Source organism: Entelurus aequoreus, linkage group LG07 (genome assembly GCF_033978785.1).
Source record: "Entelurus aequoreus isolate RoL-2023_Sb linkage group LG07, RoL_Eaeq_v1.1, whole genome shotgun sequence".
NCBI lineage: Eukaryota > Metazoa > Chordata > Actinopteri > Syngnathiformes > Syngnathidae > Entelurus > Entelurus aequoreus.
In genome coordinates, this window is record NC_084737.1 from 47,123,259 (window position 1) to 47,140,474 (window position 17,216).

Consider the following 17,216-nt stretch of genomic DNA (forward strand, 5'->3'; position numbering starts at 1 on the left):
CACGATGTAAATTTGACAGTGATTCATAGCAGGGAAGCTAACATCAGCCTACGGTGACAGCCAAAATACCTACTAACGTAAATTTGACGTTGAGTTCATGTAAGCTTAAGCTTGTTGTTTTGCCGCTGAAACTTAGCGGCGGTCACGTGACCTCCTGGCTCTGTTTGATTGGTGAAACGGAGTCAAACGTCACCAGTGACTGCATTTCATTGGTGAAACGGAGTCAAACGTCACCAGTGACTGTATTTGATTGGTGAAACGCAGGCATGCGATAGATCCTACTTTGAAGGTCTGTCTGACAAACCAAAACAAACAAAGCGTGCATTAACAGATCGATAAAAATCAGTAGCGATTAGCGAGCTGAATGTAAATAAATGGAGCGGAGTAAAAGTAGCGTTTCTTCTCTATAAATATACTCAAGTAAAAGTATGTTGCATTAAAACTACTCTTCATCATCATCATCAGCCATTGTCAGTCCACTGCTGGACGAAAGCCTCAGCATGTTTCTGCCATAGTGAACGATCTCTAGCTGCTCCCTGCCACTGCACTGTTCCCCAATATTTGTCTATCTCATCTCGCCATCTCACTCTTGGTCTTCCTCTATTTCTGCTCCCATCCATGGGTCTCCATGATGTCATTAGGGAAGTCCATCTATTATCTGTTCTACTGATATGTCCAGCCCACTTCCACTTACTGAATTTGATAGTTCTCATAATGTCTTGGACTTGCGTTTGTTTTCTCACCCATTCATTTGTTTTTCTGTCTTTATATGTGATTCCGAGCATATTTCTTTCCATGTTGTGTTGTGCTGCTGCTATTTTCTTTTCCATTTTATTTGACAATGCCCAGGTTTCAGCTCCATATGTCATGGTTGGTAACACGCATTGATTAAAGACCTTTCTTTTTAGGCTTAACGGTATTTCTCCTCTCATGATGTTGCTCAGTTTTCCATATTGGCACCAGCCCAATCTGATTCTCCTCCCTATCTCCTGTTCTTGACTCTTTTCTTTCAGGCTAAATCTCTGCCCCAGATAGATATATTCATTAACTTCATCAATTTCATTTCCATTAACAGTCACAGGTCCATGAGGTACCATGGAATTTGCCATAACTTTTGTTTTTTTCATATTCATTTTCAATCCACAACATTTGCTGGCATTTGCAAGGTCTTTAAGCATATCTTCCACTTCACTGATTTGCTCTCCCAAGACAACAATGTCATCTGCAAATCTCAGATGATTAAATTTGTCTCCGTTGATATCAACTCCTTTATCCTCCCACTCCAGAGAGCGAAATATGCCTTCCAAACAAGCTGTAAACAGTTTAGGCGAAATTGTATCGCCTTGTCGGACACCCTTCTTTATGTGGATTTTCTCGCTTGGTTTGTGCAGCGTAACTGTGGTAGTGCAGTTTGTGTAGATGTCCTTGAGGAAGTTAATGTACTTATGATGAATTCCTTGATCTTGCAGAGCTTTTAGAACCGACTGTGTCTCCACCGAATCAAATGCTTTTTCATAGTCTATGAAGGCCATACAAAGTGGTTTGTTGTATTCTTGGCATTTTTCTTTGATCTGATTCAATGTATGAATATGGTCCATGGTAGAAAAACCACTCCTAAACCCTGCTTGTTCTCTGGGTTGGTTGCTATTAAGTGTATTTTCCATTCGATTTGTCAGAATTCTTGTAAACAACTTGTATATGTTTGAAAGAAGGCTAATAGGTCTGTAGTTCTTGAGGTCCCTCTTGTCCCCTTTCTTGAAAATGATGATCATGTTAGCTTCTTTCCACTTCTCTGGCACTTTCCCCTGATGTAAGCAAGCTGTGTATAGCTTCGCCAGCTCCTTAGCAATGACATCCTCCCCCTCTTTAATTGTGTCAATTAAAATATTATCTGGTCCTGGTGCTTTCCCTCGTTTCATGTTTTTGACTGCATGCTGCACCTCCCAATATGTGATGTCTGGAATTTCTTCTGAGTCTGTGGATAATTGAAGGTCTACTGACTGACTGCTTTGATAGAGTTCTTCATAAAATTCTTCAATCCTCATCAAAATCATGTCTTGATCTGTGATTTCTGTCCCCTTTTTATCAAGTAATGTTGTTATTTTCTGCTTTCCACTTGCAAGTTTCTGCCTTGTTTTCTTCAAACTTTTATTGTTTTCTATTGTCTCTTGAATTTTTAGGGTGTTGTATTTTCTTATGTCTTGTCGGAGTTTCTTTCGTATTGTCTTGCATGTTTCTGTATATTCAACGTTCTGGAATCCCACTCCATCTCTCTTCATATTCCTCCTTTTCTCCATTAGCCACTTTGTGCTATCTGAGAGTTTGGACTCTTGCTTTTTCTTTTCTTTCCCTGCTGTTTTTATAGAGCTCTCATGTACTATGTCAATGAATTTGTCATTCCATTCATCAAGGTCGGAAGTATCTTCTACTTCCAGTCCTTGAAAGCGGTTTTGTAGTTCTAGTTGAAATTCATGCTTTCTGGCTTCCAAATTGATCATATCGGGCTTTCTGTATTTTGCTATTAATTTCATTCTTTCTAGTCTCGTATCTACCTTCACTTTGCACATAACCATACGGTGGTCACTGCCAGTGTTTACTTTGTTGAATATGGTAACATCTTGAATTATCTTTGGCTTGTTAGTCAAGATAAAGTCAATTTCATTCTTGGTTTTACCGTCCGGGCTTCTCCAAGTCCATCTTCTGGATATTTTCTTCTTGAAGAAGGTGTTCATAATTTTGAGTTTGTTTCTGGAAGCAAAATCGATGAGCATTTCACCTCTGTCATTTCTGAGACCTGATCCAAAGTTTCCCATCACTTCTTCCTCCCCATCTTGCTTGATTCCTACTTTAGCATTGAAATCCCCTATTACTAGGTTAAAGTGAGTTTTTGATGATTTGAGAGCCTGTTCCACTTCCTCATAAAATTTGTCAACCTCTTCATCATCATGCGCTGATGTTGGAGCATACACCTGAATGACCTTAATGCTGTATTTACTGTTCAGTTTTATGGTTATTTGGGCCATTCTTTCATTTATTCCTTTAAATTCTGTTATATACTTTGTCCATTTCTTATTAATGATGAAAGCAACCCCTGCTAGGCTTCTGTTTCCCATTCCTATGTGATAGAATTGATGCCCGCTGCTTAGTTCAATTAATTGTTCTCCTTGTCGCTTCACTTCACTGAGACCTATGATATCCCATTCTATACCATCTAATTCTTCTTCAAGTTCCGTTAATCTGTCGTCTCCAATTAGGGATCTCACATTATACGTTGCCACTCGCAGATCCCAATGATGGCCTGTATGAACCCAGGGATTCTTAGCACCCCCTGTTCCTTGCCTTAACGAACCGCCATCTTGGTCTGGAGCTCTGGAACTGCTGGGGACTGGGGGCCGTCTTCTTGGCGTACTCTTCATGCTGGTTATCAGCCTACACCTTCCACGCTGGCTTGGTGCGGGTTGGAAGGGGTATTTTATATCGGAGATCCTTCTCCTAGACTAATTGCCTTACTGGGCTGTTGAACTTAGTCTGTCCTGTTGGTTGTCCACGCCCCAATTACCCAGGGACCCGCTCAGCTTTATGGCGCTGACCGCCCGCCAGTCACAAGAGAAGGTGCAAACGGTTCTTTGTGTGCATTTTATAGACGTTAGTTGGGACTCACTAACCCCACACACAACCTCCCATCTCATGCCTGGATGTAGTTTAACGTCATACCCAAGACATTACAAAACTACTCTTAGAAGTACAATTTATCCCAAAAGTTACTCAAGTAGATGTAACGGAGTAAATGTAGCGCGTTACTACCCACCTCTGCTCGTGTTACCATATCTGAATTAATTTGCAGAAATATGGGGAAACAACTACAAATGTGCGCTTCATTCACTAATGGTGTTACAAAAAAGATCAATTAGAATAATACACAATGTTTGATATAGAGAACATAATAATAATAATAATAATGGATTAGATTTTATATCGCGCTTTTCTATTATTAGATACTCAAAGCGCTCACAGAGACGTGGGAACACATCATTCATTCACACCTGGTGGTGGTAAGCTACATTTGTAGCCACAGCTGCTCTGGGGTAGACTGATGGTAGCGAGGCTGCCAGTTTGCGCCTACGGCCCCTCCGACCACCACCTACCATTATTCATCATTCATTCACCAGTGTGAGCGGCACCGGGGGCAAGGGTGAAGTGTCCTGCCCAAGGACACAACGGCAGCAATTTGGATGTCAAGAGGCGGGGAACGAACCTGTAACCCTCAGGTTTCTGGCACGGCCGCTCTACCCACTATGCCATACCTCACATACAAACCCTTTATTTATTGAATCAAAAATATTGAAATTCAACAACTTGGTGCATTTGCAAACGGCTATAATTAAGTACAAAGCAAACTATAACTTGCTAACCAAGAATGTACAGCAATTCTTTTCAACAAAAGAGGATAAATATAACCTTGGAGTAAAAGTCAAAGTTAAAAGTTAAAGTACCAATGATTGTCACACACACACTAGGTGTGGAGAAATTTGTCCTCGGCATTTAGCAAGGGGCTATAATTATTTAAAACATTTGTATACACGTACAACACTTAAGACCTTAAGCATATCAGTATGTGGAATTACATTATGGAATGGATTAAGCAAATAAATCAAACAAAGCACCAACATGATTCAATTTAAGATACTGTTCAAATTACAAGTGTTCACAAAGTACAAAGAACAATTATGAAGAATATGTGGCGACTTGTCCAGGGGGTACCCCGCCTTCCGCCCGAATGCAGCGGAGATAGGCTCCAGCACCCTCCGCGACCCCAAAAGGGGCAAGCGGTAGAAAATTAATGAATGGATGGATTATTATTTATGTATTTAACATTTGCTTACTTATGGTATATTATTTATTATATATTTATTCACTGTTCTGTTACAGAGAACCAGGAAAAGGGATACAATTGCTATGATATGAAAAGGAGTAGGATTTAATAAGTTCTGCTTCTTCCTACTCCTTTTCGAACGTGCTGTAATGAAACAGTTGGAAATGTGTGATGCAATACATTGTATCGTTTGCATGTTTGAAATAAACTGAAACTGAACTGAATTTCCAAAGGGCCTAAACATGTGACTTCAAACGTGTATTCCTCCCACAAGCTGGATAAGTACTTAAAGGCCTACTGAAACCTACTACTACCGACCACGCAGTCGGATAGTTTATATATCAATGATGAAATGTTATCATTATAACACATGCCAATACGGCCGGGTTAACTTATAAAGTGCAATATTAAATTTCCTGCTAAACTTCCGGTTGAAAACGTCTATGTATGATGACGTATGCGCGTGACGTCAATCGTTGAAACGAAGTATTGGTACCCCATTGACTCCAATACAAAAAAGCTCTGTTTTCATCTCAAAATTCCACAGTATTCTGGACATCTGTGTTGGTGAATCTTTTGCAATTTGTTTAATGAACAATGAAGACTGCAAAGAAGAAAGTTGTAGGTGGGATCTGTGTATTAGCGGCTGGCTGCAGCAACACAACCAGGAGGACTTTGACTTGGATAGCAGACGCGCTAGCCGATGCTATCTGCCGACTGCACGGATGATCGGGTGAAGTCCTTCGTCCCTCCGTCGATCGCTGGAACGCAGGTGAGCACGGGTGTTGATGAGCAGATGAGGGCTGGCTGGCGTAGGTGGAGCGCTAATGTTTTTATCATAGCTCTGTGAGGTCCCGTTGCTAAGTTAGCTTCAATGGCGTCGTTAGCAACAGCATTGTTAAGCTTCGCCAAGCTGGGAATTATTAACCATGTAGTTACAAGTCCATGGTTTAATAGTATTGTTGATCTTCTGTCTATCCTTCCAGTCAGGGATTTATTTATTTTGTTTCTATCTGCATTTGAGCCCGATGCTATCACGTTAGCTCAGTAGATAAAGAGCTTCACCGATGTATTGTCGTGGAGATAAAAGTCACTGTGAATGTCCATTTCGCGTTCTCGACTCTCATTTTCAAGAGGATATAGTATCCGAGGTGGTTTAAAATAAAAATCCGTGATCCACAATAGAAAAAAGAGAAAGTGTGGAATCCAATGAACCCTTGTACCTAAGTTACGGTCAGAGCGAAAAAAGATACGTCCTGCACTGCACTGTAGTCGTTCACTCTCACTTTCCTCATCCACGAATCTTTCATCCTCGCTCAAATTAATGGAGTAATCGTCGCTTTCTCGGTCAGAATATCTCTCGCTGCATTGTAAACAATGGGAAAATGTGAGAAGTCCTTCCTCCGGTGTCGTCACGCTACTTCCTGTATAGGCAAGGCTTTTTTTATCAGCGACCAAAAGTTGCGACCTTTATCATTGTTGTTCTCTACTAAATCCTTTCAGCAAAAATATGGCAATATCGCGAAATGATCAAGTATGACACATAGAATGGATCTGCTATACCCGTTTAAATTTTAAAAAATAATTTCAGTAGGCCTTTAAAGTTTCTGTCCTATGTTGAGTGTCTGTCCTTAATTGGTATGACCAGGGGTGTTTGGCGCCACTAGCTGAGACACCCATCTAAATAAGTCTGACCCATCAAGCTGGATCAATAGGTTCTTAACCACATGATGAACATAATTGTCTCTCCCATTCATGTGTACATAATTCATCTGATTGATTCTAATTGGGATTTTTTTTTTTTAACAGGCACTCAAGGGCTGGCTGTGACCTACTGTTGCCATGGTGAAGAGGAGAACAAGATGATGGCCATTGCTCAAAAGTGTGGCCTGAGTTTGTCAGCATTGCCTTGTAAGTCCCAGTCTTTATGTTAACACACACAAAATATAGTCAATATAAAATGATGTTGGCATACTTGATTTTAAAGGCCTACTGAAACCCACTACTACCGACCACGCAGTCTGATAGTTTATATATCAATGATGAAATCTTAACATTGCAACACATGCCAATACGGCCGGGTTAACTTATAAAGTGCAATTTTAAAATTCCCGCCACACTTCCGGTTGAAAAACTCCTTTGGATATGATTTATGCGCGTGACGTCACAAAATCCACGGAAGTGTTTGGACCCCATCGACCCGATACAAAAACCTCTTGTTTTCTTCGACAAAATTCCACAGTATTCTGGACATCTGTGTTGGTGAATCTTTTGCAATTTGTTTAATGAACAATGGAGGCTGCAAAGAAGAACGTTGTAGGTGGGATCGATCGGTGTATTAGCGGCTAAGTACAATACTTACAGCAACACAACAAGGACTACTTACTTAGCAGACGCCTAGCCGATGCTTGCCACCAAACCCACGGATGAAGTCCTTCGTCGCGCCGTCGATCGCTGGAACGCAGGTGAGCACGGCTGTTGATGGGAAGATGAGGGCTGGCTGGCGTAGGTGGAGTGCTAATGTTTTTATCATAGTTCTGGGAGGTCCTTTTGCTAAGTTGCTAAATTAGCCTTAGCGTCGTTAGCAACAGCATTGTTAAGCCTTAACAGGCTGAGAATTTTTAACCGATTAGTTACATGTACATGGTTTAATAGTATTGTTGATCTTCTGTCTATCCTTCCAGTCAGGGGTTTATTTATTTTGTTTCTATCTTCATTTGAGAACGATGCTATCACGTTAGCTCAGTAGCTAAGTGTGTCACCGATGTATTGTCGTGGAGATAAAAGTCACTTTAAATGTCCATTTCGCGTGCTCGACCCTCATTTTCAAGAGGATATAGTATCCGAGGTGGTTTAAAATACAAATCCGTGATCCACAATAGAAAAAGGAGAGAGTGTGGAATCCAATGAGCCAGCTTGTACCTAAGTTACGGTCAGAGCGAAAAAAGATATGTCCATCACTGCCTCTCTAGTCCTTCACTGTAACATTCCTCATCTACGAATCTTTCATCCTCGCTCAAACTAATGGGGTAATCGTCGCTTTGTCGTTCCGAATCTCTCTCGCTCCATTGTAAACAAAGGAAAATTGTGAGGAATATTACCTCCTGTGACGTCACGCTACTTCCGGTACAGGCAAGGCTTTTTTTATTAGCGAGCAAAAGTTGCGAACTTTATCGTCGATTTTCTCTACTAAATCCTTTCAGCAAAAATATGGCAATATCGCGAAATGATCAAGTATGACACATAGAATGGATCTGCTATTCCCGTTTAAATAAAAAACATTCATTTCAGTAGGCCTTTAAAGGAAACTGCTCTTTTGAATGTTTCCAATCATTCACAATCTTAATGTGTGATGAGCACACACGTCTGTCTTTTATTTTGCAATTTAACTCATTAATAAACGTAAATAAGTCCTTTACAATGGACTCTATGGGATTTGCTCTTGTCTGCCGATAAGCGCTCCAAAAACATCCAAACACCTCCATCATCATTTTATATGCACGCTGTAAGTATATATGTAATGTAATAACAGGCACATTTATAATAACATGTAATATTTACGTATTTTGCTCAATTTAAGCATATGGCGGCAAATACCATTCCACAGACGCATCACAATGTTCACTATTTCCTTCAACAACAACATTACTGATCATGACAACAAACTTAATAAAATAATCACTTACTGTACAATGTCAGCTCTCACTCGGATGCAGATCGATGGGATGTTCAAATCTTGGCATTTAGATGGAGAATTGATCATAATCCTCATAAAAGGTTAAAAAAAGCTGGTGCCGCAAACGAGTGCCTTTTTGTGTCTTTCATGCCATCTTGGGTATTAACTTAGAATGTCACGGATGATCAACTTCTGGGTTTATGGCCTCAACCTTCCACTATCCAGGTAGAAGGTATGATGTAAAATCCAGAATTACATTTTACCAACTCATAGGTGATCATGGTGCAGCAGCTCAGTATGTCAACACTGCAGCTGCACAAGCTATTTAGCTCTTTGTGATCATGGCGTGACTAAAAATAGTTTGTCTGCGTGAACCCTTATAATAACAATGTTGCGAATACTTGGTTAAAGGGGAACTGCAATTAAAAAAATAAAATAATTGCCTGTCGTTCACAATCATTATGATAGACATGACGATGGGTGTTTTTTTTTTCATTCTAAATATTAAACATTTGCGTTCAAAAGTCCGCTCAATTCTGTCTATAAAGCCCTACAAAACATCCGAACACCTCCATTAAGGTTTTATATACATGATGTAAGTATACACAGTCGTGGTCAAAAGTTCACATACACTTGTGAAGGACATCATGTCATGGCTGTCTTGAGTTTCCAATAATTTCTACAACTCTTATTTTTTTGTGATAGAGTGATTGGAGCACATAATTGTTTGTCACAAAAAACATTCATGAAGTTTGGTTCTTTTATGAATTTATTTAAGGCCTACTGAAACCCACTACTACCAACCACGCAGTCTGATAGTTTATATATCAATGATGAAATCTTAACATTGCAACACATGCCAATACGGCTGGGTTAGATTAGTAAAGTGCAATTTTAAATTTCCCGCGAAATATCCTGCTGAAAACATCTCGGTATGATGACGTTTGCGCGAGACGTCACGGATTGTAGCGGACATATTGGGACAGCATTGTGGCCAGCTATTAAGTCGTCTGTTTTCATCGCAAAATTCCACAGTATTCTGGACATCGGTGTTGGTGAATCTTTTGCAATTTGTTTAATGAACAATGAAGACAGCAAAGAAGAAAGCTGTAGGTGGGAAGCGGTGTATTAGTGGCCGGCTGCAGCAACACAAACATGTAGCGGCTACGTCGTAGCCGGTGTTTCATTGTTTACATTCCCGAACGATGACAGTCAAGCTTTACCATTGGCCTGTGGAGAACTGGGACAACATAGACTCTTACCTTGAGGACTTTGAGTTGGATACACATTGGCCTGTGGAGAACTGGGACAACAGAGACCCTTACCAGGAGGACTTTGAGTTGGATACGCGCTACCGTGAGTACGCAGCTGCGGCTTCCAAACATTTGAGCGCTTGCCCGTACGTGCGTGCCGCTATGTGCATGTCACGTACGTAACTTTGGGGAAATACCGTATTTCCTTGAATTGTCGCCGGGAATATAGTATTCGCCTGCCCAGAATTACAGCCGGGTCAAACTCGTTTCGCAAAATAATTAGCGCATGCTTGGCACTTCCGCCGGGTCAAATATGAGTCATTAAATGACTCCCGCCTCCTGGTGGTAGAGGGCGCTAGTGATCCTTCTTGCGACTACCAGTACTGCAGGAGACCGGTACTGCAGAAGAAGACAACAAGCAGCAAGCATGAGCAGCGATTGTTTGCTTGCACTTTTAACATGGAGGATTACATATCTAAAATAAAACAGTTTTCTAAACTGGACTTTCAATCGAAGCAGGAGGTAATAATTAAAGGAATATCTCCAGAGACTTTTAAAACTGAAGAAAGATAAGAAAGACTGCCTTCGATCAGAAGCAACTGCACATGGACCCATTTACAAGTAAAGGTAAGCATAATAACGTTTTTTTCATTAAATGTGCTTTTCATGATAAGGTAAGCGCCGGAGTGAGAAGAGGTTTTAAAATAATTAGCGCATGCTTGCCCATTCTGCATGGTTTTGGTAACCGCAGGAGTGAGAAGAGGTTTTAAATTAATTAGCGCCCCTGCGGCTATTCAAGGAAATACGGTATATGTGCTGTATGAACTTTGCGGAGGTGAACGGTACTTTGGGCTGTGGGATTGAGTGTGTTGTGCGGGTGTTTGATTTGTATTGGCGGGTTACATGGACGGGAGGGGGGAGGTGTTTATGTGTTAATTTGTGGCATATTAAATATAAGCCTGGTTGTGTTGTGGCTAATAGAGTATATATATGTCTTGTGTTTATTTACTGTTTTAGTCATTCCCAGCTGAATATCAGGTCCCACCCGCCTCTCACAGCATCTTCCCTATCTGAATCGCTTCCACTGCCCTCTAGTCCTTCACTCTCACTTTCCTCATCCACAAATCTTTCATCCTCGCTCAAATTAATGGGGTAATCGTCGCTTTCTCTGTCCGAATCGCTCTCGCTACTGGTGGTCATGATTGTAAACAATGTGCAGATGTGAGGAGCTCCACAACCTGTGACGTCACGCTACTTCCGGTATAGGCAAGGCTTTTTTATCATCGACCAAAAGTTGCGAACTTTATCGTCGATGTTCTCTACTAAATCCTTTCAGCAAAAATATGGCAATATCGCGAAATGATCAAGTAAGACACATAAAATGGACCTGCTATCCCCGTTTAAATAAGAAAATCTAATTTCAGTAGGCCTTTAAGGGTCTACTGAAAATATGATAAAATCTGCTGTGTCAAAAGTATACATACAGCAATGTTAATATTTGGTTACATGTCCCTTGGCAAGTTTCACTGCAATAAGGCGCATTTGGTAGTCATCCACAAAATTCTGGTTGAATTTTTGACCACTCCTCTTGACAAAATTGGTGCAGTTCAGCTAAATTTGTTAGTTTTCTGACATGGACTTGTTTCTTCAGCATTGTCCACATGTTTAAGTCAGGACTTTGGGAAGGTCATTCTAAAACCTTAATTTTAGCCTAATTTAGCCATTCCTTTACCACTTTTGACATGTGTTTAGGGTCATTTTCCTGTTGGAACACCCAACTAGGCCCAAGACCCAACCTCCGGGCTTAGGATTTTAGGTTGTCCTGAAGAATGTGGAGGCAATCCTCCTTTTTCATTGTCCCATTTACTCTCTGTAAAGCACCAGTTCCATCCATCCATCCATTTTCCATTGGCAGCAAAACAGGCCCAGAGCATAATACTACCACCACCACCTTGCTTGACGGTAGGCTGGTGTTCCTGGGATTAAAGGCCTCACCTTTTCTCTTTCAAACATATTGCTGGGTATTATGGCACAACAGCTCAATTTTTGTTTCATCTGACCACAAAACTTTCATCCAGAAGGTCTTATCTTGTCCATGTGATGTCAGATGAAACAAAAATTGAGCTGTTTGGCCACAATACCCAGCAATATGTTTGGAGGAGAAAAGGTGAGGCCTTTAATCCCAGGAACACCAAACCTACCGTCAAGCATGAGGTGGTAGTATTATGCACTGGGCCTGTTTTGCTGCCAATGGAACTGGTGCTTTACAGAGACTAAATGGGACAAAAAGGAAAAAGGAGGATCCCAAAGTCCTGATGTGTGGACAATGCTGAAGAAACATGTCCATGTCAGAAAACCAACAAATTTAGCTGAACTGCACCAATTTTGTCAAGAGGAGTGGTCAAAAATTCAACCAGAAGCTTGCGCCTTATTGCAGTGAAACTTGCCAAATATTAACAATGCTGTACGTATACTTTTGACCCAACAGATTTGGTCACATTTCCAGTAGACCCATAATAAATTCAAAAAAGAACCAAACTTCATGAATGTTTTTTGTGACAAACAAGTATGTGCTCCAATCACTCTATCACAAAAAAATAAGAGTTGTAGAAAGTACTGGAAACTCAAGACAGCCATGACATTATGTTCTTTACAAGTGTATGTAAACTTTTGACCACGACTGTGTGTGTGTGTGTGTGTGTGTGTGTGTGTGTGTGTGTGTGTGTGTGTGTGTGTGTGTGTGTGTGTGTGTGTGTGTGTGTGTGTGTGTGTGTGTGTGTGTGTGTGTGTGTGTGTGTATATATATATATTTTCCGCACTATAAGGCGCACCGGATTATAAGGCGCACCTTCAATGAATGGCCTATTTTAAAACTGTGTTCATATACAGGACTGTCTCAGAAAATTAGAATATTGTGATAAAGTTCTTTTTTTTCTGTAATGCAATTTAAAAGAACAAAAATGTCATACATTCTGGATTCATTACACATCAACTGATCATCCTGAGCATCCATAACACCTCAGCAATGCCACAGGCTGATTGCCTCCATGCCACGCCGCATTGATGCAGTAATCCGTGCAAAAGGATTCCCAACCAAGTACTGAGTGCATTAATTGACATTTTCAAATGTTGGATTTTGTTTTGCTGTTATACATTTTTTACTTGGTCTGAGCAAATATTCAAATGTTTTAAGATATGATTTTTGAGTTTTCTTAAACTGTATGCCATAATCAGCAATATTAAAATAATAAAAGGCTTGCAATATTTCAGTTGATGTAGGACATTTTTGTTTTTTAAATTGCAATACAGAAAATAAAGAACTTTATCACAATATTTCTAAGGCGCACCACATTATAAGGCGCAAAGAATAGAGGCTACAGTATAGGCTGGAGTTGCGAGACCTGTTGTGGCTCAATATTGGTCCATAAAGTGCACTGGATTATAAGGCGCACTGTTAGCTTTTGAGAAAATTGGAGGTTTTTAGGTGCGCCTTATAGTGCGGAAAATACGGTATATATATTTCAATCAATCAATCAATCAATCAATGCTTATTTATATAGCCCTAAATCACAAGTGTCTCAAAGGGCTGTACAAGCCACAACGACATCCTCGGTACAGAGCCCACATACGGGCAAGGAAAACTCACCCCAGTGGGACGTCAATGTGAATCACTATGAGAAACCTTGGAGAGGACCGCATATGTGGGTAACCCCCCCTCTAGGGGAGACCGAAAGCAATGGATGTCGAGTGGGTCTGACATAATATTGTGAAAGTCCAACACATCAGCGAAAGTCCAGTCCATAGTGGGGCCAGCAGGAACCATCCCGAGTGGAGACGGGTCAGCAGCGTAGAGATGTCCCCATCTGATGGACAGGCTAGCGGTCCACCCCGGGTTGGGAGCAGAGTAGAAAAGAAAAGAAAAGAAACGGCAGATCAACTGGTCTAAAAAGGGAGTCTATTTAAAGGCTAGAGTATACAAATGAGTTTTAAGATGAGACTTAAATGCTTCTACTGAGGTAGCATCTCTAACTTTTACCGGGAGGGCATTCCATAGTATTGGAGCCCGAATAGAAAACGCTCTATAGCCCGCAGACTTTTTTTGGGCTCTGGGAATCACTAATAAGCCGGAGTTCTTTGAACGCAGATTTCTTGCCGGGACATATGGTACAATACAATCGTCAAGATAGGCAGGAGCTTGACCGTGTAGTATTTTATACGTAAGTAGTAAAACCTTAAAGTCGCATCTTAGGTGCACAGGAAGCCAGTGCAAGTGAGCCAGTATAGGCGTAATATGATCAAACTTTCTAGTTTTTGTCAAAAGTCTAGCAGCCGCATTTTGTACCATCTGTAATCTTTTAATGCTAGACATAGGGAGGCCCGAAAATAAAACGTTACAGTAATCGAGACGAGATGTAACGAACGCATGGATAATGATCTCAGCATCGCTTGTGGACAAAATGGGACGAATTTTAGCGATATTACAGAGATGAAAGAAGGCCGTTTTAGTAACACTCTTAATGTGCGACTCAAACGAGAGAGTTGGGTCGAAGATAATACCCAGATTCTTTACCGAGTCGCCTTGTTTAATTGTTTGGTTGTCAAATGTTAAGGTGGTATTATTAAATAGATGTCGGTGTTGAGCAGGACCGATAATCAGCATTTCCGTTTTCTTAGCGTTGAGTTGCAAAAAGTTAGCGGACATCCATTGTTTAATTTCATTAAGACACACCTCCAGCTGACTACAATCCGGCGTGTTGGTCAGCTTTAGGGGCATGTAGAGTTGGGTGTCATCAGCATAACAGTGAAAGCTAACACCGTATTTGCGTATGATGTCACCTAGCGGCAGCATGTAAATACTAAAGAGTGCAGGGCCAAGAACCGAACCCTGGGGAACTCTGCACGTTACCTTAACATAGTCCGAGGTCACATTGTTATGGGAGACACACTGCATCCTGTCAGTAAGATAAGAGTTAAACCAAGACAAGGCTAAGTCTGTCATCCCAATACGCGTTTTGATACGCTGTAATAAAATATTATGATCAACAGTATCGAAAGCGGCGCTAAGATCAAGAAGCAGCAACATAGATGAAGCATCAGAATCCATCGTTAGCAATATATCATTAGTCATTTTTGCGAGGGCTGTCTCCGTAGAGTGATTTGCCCTGAAACCGGACTGAAAAGGTTCACAGAGATTGTTAGACGCTAAGTGTTCATTTAGCTGCTGTGCTACAATTTTTTCGAGGATTTTCGAGATAAACGGAAGGTGGGACACCGGCCGGTAGTTTACCAGGAGATCAGGATCGAGGTTAGGTCTTTTGAGTAGAGGATGAATAACCGCTTTTTTGAATGCTAGGGGAACAGTGCCAGAGGAAAGTGATAAGTTTATAATATTTAACACTGATGGACCTAGTAATACAAAAAGCTCCTTGATAAGTTTCCCAGGAATTGGGTCAAGTAAACATGTTGTTTGTTTTGTCCCATTTACACATTTTGACAATTCCTCCAATGTTATTTCATCAAAGAGAGAGAAACTATTTTGGAGGGCGGTATCCATTGTATATACAGTCGTATTTGTGTTAATAGAACCCAGTTGTAGCTGAGATGCATTGTCTTTAATCTCTTTTCTAATGACTTCAATTTTCTTATTAAAGGAATTCATAAAGTCATCTGCTGAGTGGGTGGAGCTACTGGGAGGAGTCCCTTGTTGGGTTAGCGATGCTACTGTACTAAACAGAAATTTAGGATCATTTTTGTTGAGGTTGATGAGATTTGAGTAATATTTAGCTTTAGCTGAGGTAAGCATGCGTTTATAAGTTATTAAACTATCACACCATGCTTGATGGAAAACCTCAAGTTTAGTCGCACGCCATTTGCGTTCCAGCTTTCGACATGATAATTTCTGGGCTTTAGTTTCTTCTGTAAACCATGGGGTACGCCTTTTAGGGGCCCTTTTTAGCTTTAGCGGTGCTACAATATCAATGGTGTCGCGCAGGGCGTCATTAAAGTTGTTAGTGAGGTTATCAATATAGCCCACATAATTTGGGAATGGTGCCATTACCGAAGGCAGTAGGTCAGTAAGAGTCGTCGTTGTGGCAGCATTAATGTTGCGGCTGCTATAGTAGTTATTATTATTATTATTAGTTTGTTGACAATGAGTCAGAACTTCGAATTTTATAAGGTAATGATCGGACATTACTTTAGTGTACGGGAGTATCGTAACTTTAGAGGTGGTGACACCCCTGACAAGCACTAGATCTATCGTATTACCGTTGCGATGCGTGGGTTCATTTATTATTTGTGTAAGACCACAGCTATCAATTATAGTCTGGAGCGCCACGCATGGAGGGTCCGATGGGGTATTCATATGGATATTAAAGTCCCCCATTATGATTATATTGTCGGCGTGCGTCACTAGATCAGCAACAAACTCTGAGAATTCACTGATGAAGTCCGAATAGGGCCCAGGGGGGCGGTAGATAACAGCCAGGTGGAGAGGCAGCGGTGTGACAAACCTCAAAGTGAGCACCTCAAACGAGTTATATTTATTATTTAGGTTAGGTGTAAGATTATAGTTTTCATTGTATATTAGTGCGACACCCCCTCCCCTTTTAAGAGGTCGGGCAACATGTGTATTGGTATAGTTAGGAGGAGATGCCTCATTTAGCGCAAAGAAATCGCCTGGTTTGAGCCAGGTCTCGGCGAGACCAACGACGTCAAGTTTGTTGTCTCTAATGACTTCATTAACTAGTAACGTTTTGGAAGATAATGATCTTATGTTTAAAAAGCCCATATTATAGGTAGTGGGCTGTTTTGAGGATTGTTTGTTGAAATTTTCCGAAGTAGCAATATTAATAATGTTGCGTTTATTATGCGTATTGCACTTTAAATAGTTTCGACCATATCTAGGAATTGATACGACGGGGATATTCAGATTGTTTGTTTGATGTTGCGATAAACTGAACGCATCATAGTTAGCTACCTCAGTACAATGTATGTCTGCCTCTGACACGGTCACAAAAGAAAAAACATTATGTGAGTTGTGTTTTATTCTAAGAGAATTGCTACGTGTGCAGGGATTATCCAGCCTGACGCCGGCTAGTTCTAGTTTGAATGGCTTCTTACCCGGAGACTCCACGCTTCTTTGGTTAGCTTTTCTCTTTGTTGTTAGCCCAGCTCGGCATCCCCGCTTCAGCTTCCGCTCGCACCGCTTATGTCGTCTCCATTGGCGGTCACCGCTAGCACTTGACTCCGCTGCTACAAAGGCCGCTCGATGTAGCCCACGAAGTATTCCCATGCTAGCGAGGAGGTCCACCGTACATGCATCTTTCAGTCTATAACGACCCGATCCATCCACATCCAGAATTGTCTGTCGGTCGTATGTGATCACAGAGTGTTCACGCTTTGAGCCAGCCAT

General features: G+C 41.0%; 1 protein-coding gene across 1 annotated transcript in view; it reads left to right on the plus strand.

Annotated features, from left to right (window-relative positions):
- The window catches only part of ddx20 (DEAD (Asp-Glu-Ala-Asp) box polypeptide 20), a 42,819-nt gene that overhangs the window by 23,788 nt on the left and 1,815 nt on the right, over positions 1 to 17,216 (plus strand). The window contains exon 10 of the mRNA XM_062053779.1: positions 6,683 to 6,784. Within this exon, the coding sequence (XP_061909763.1) occupies positions 6,683 to 6,784 (102 nt within the window). The remainder of the gene's footprint in view (positions 1 to 6,682; positions 6,785 to 17,216) is intronic.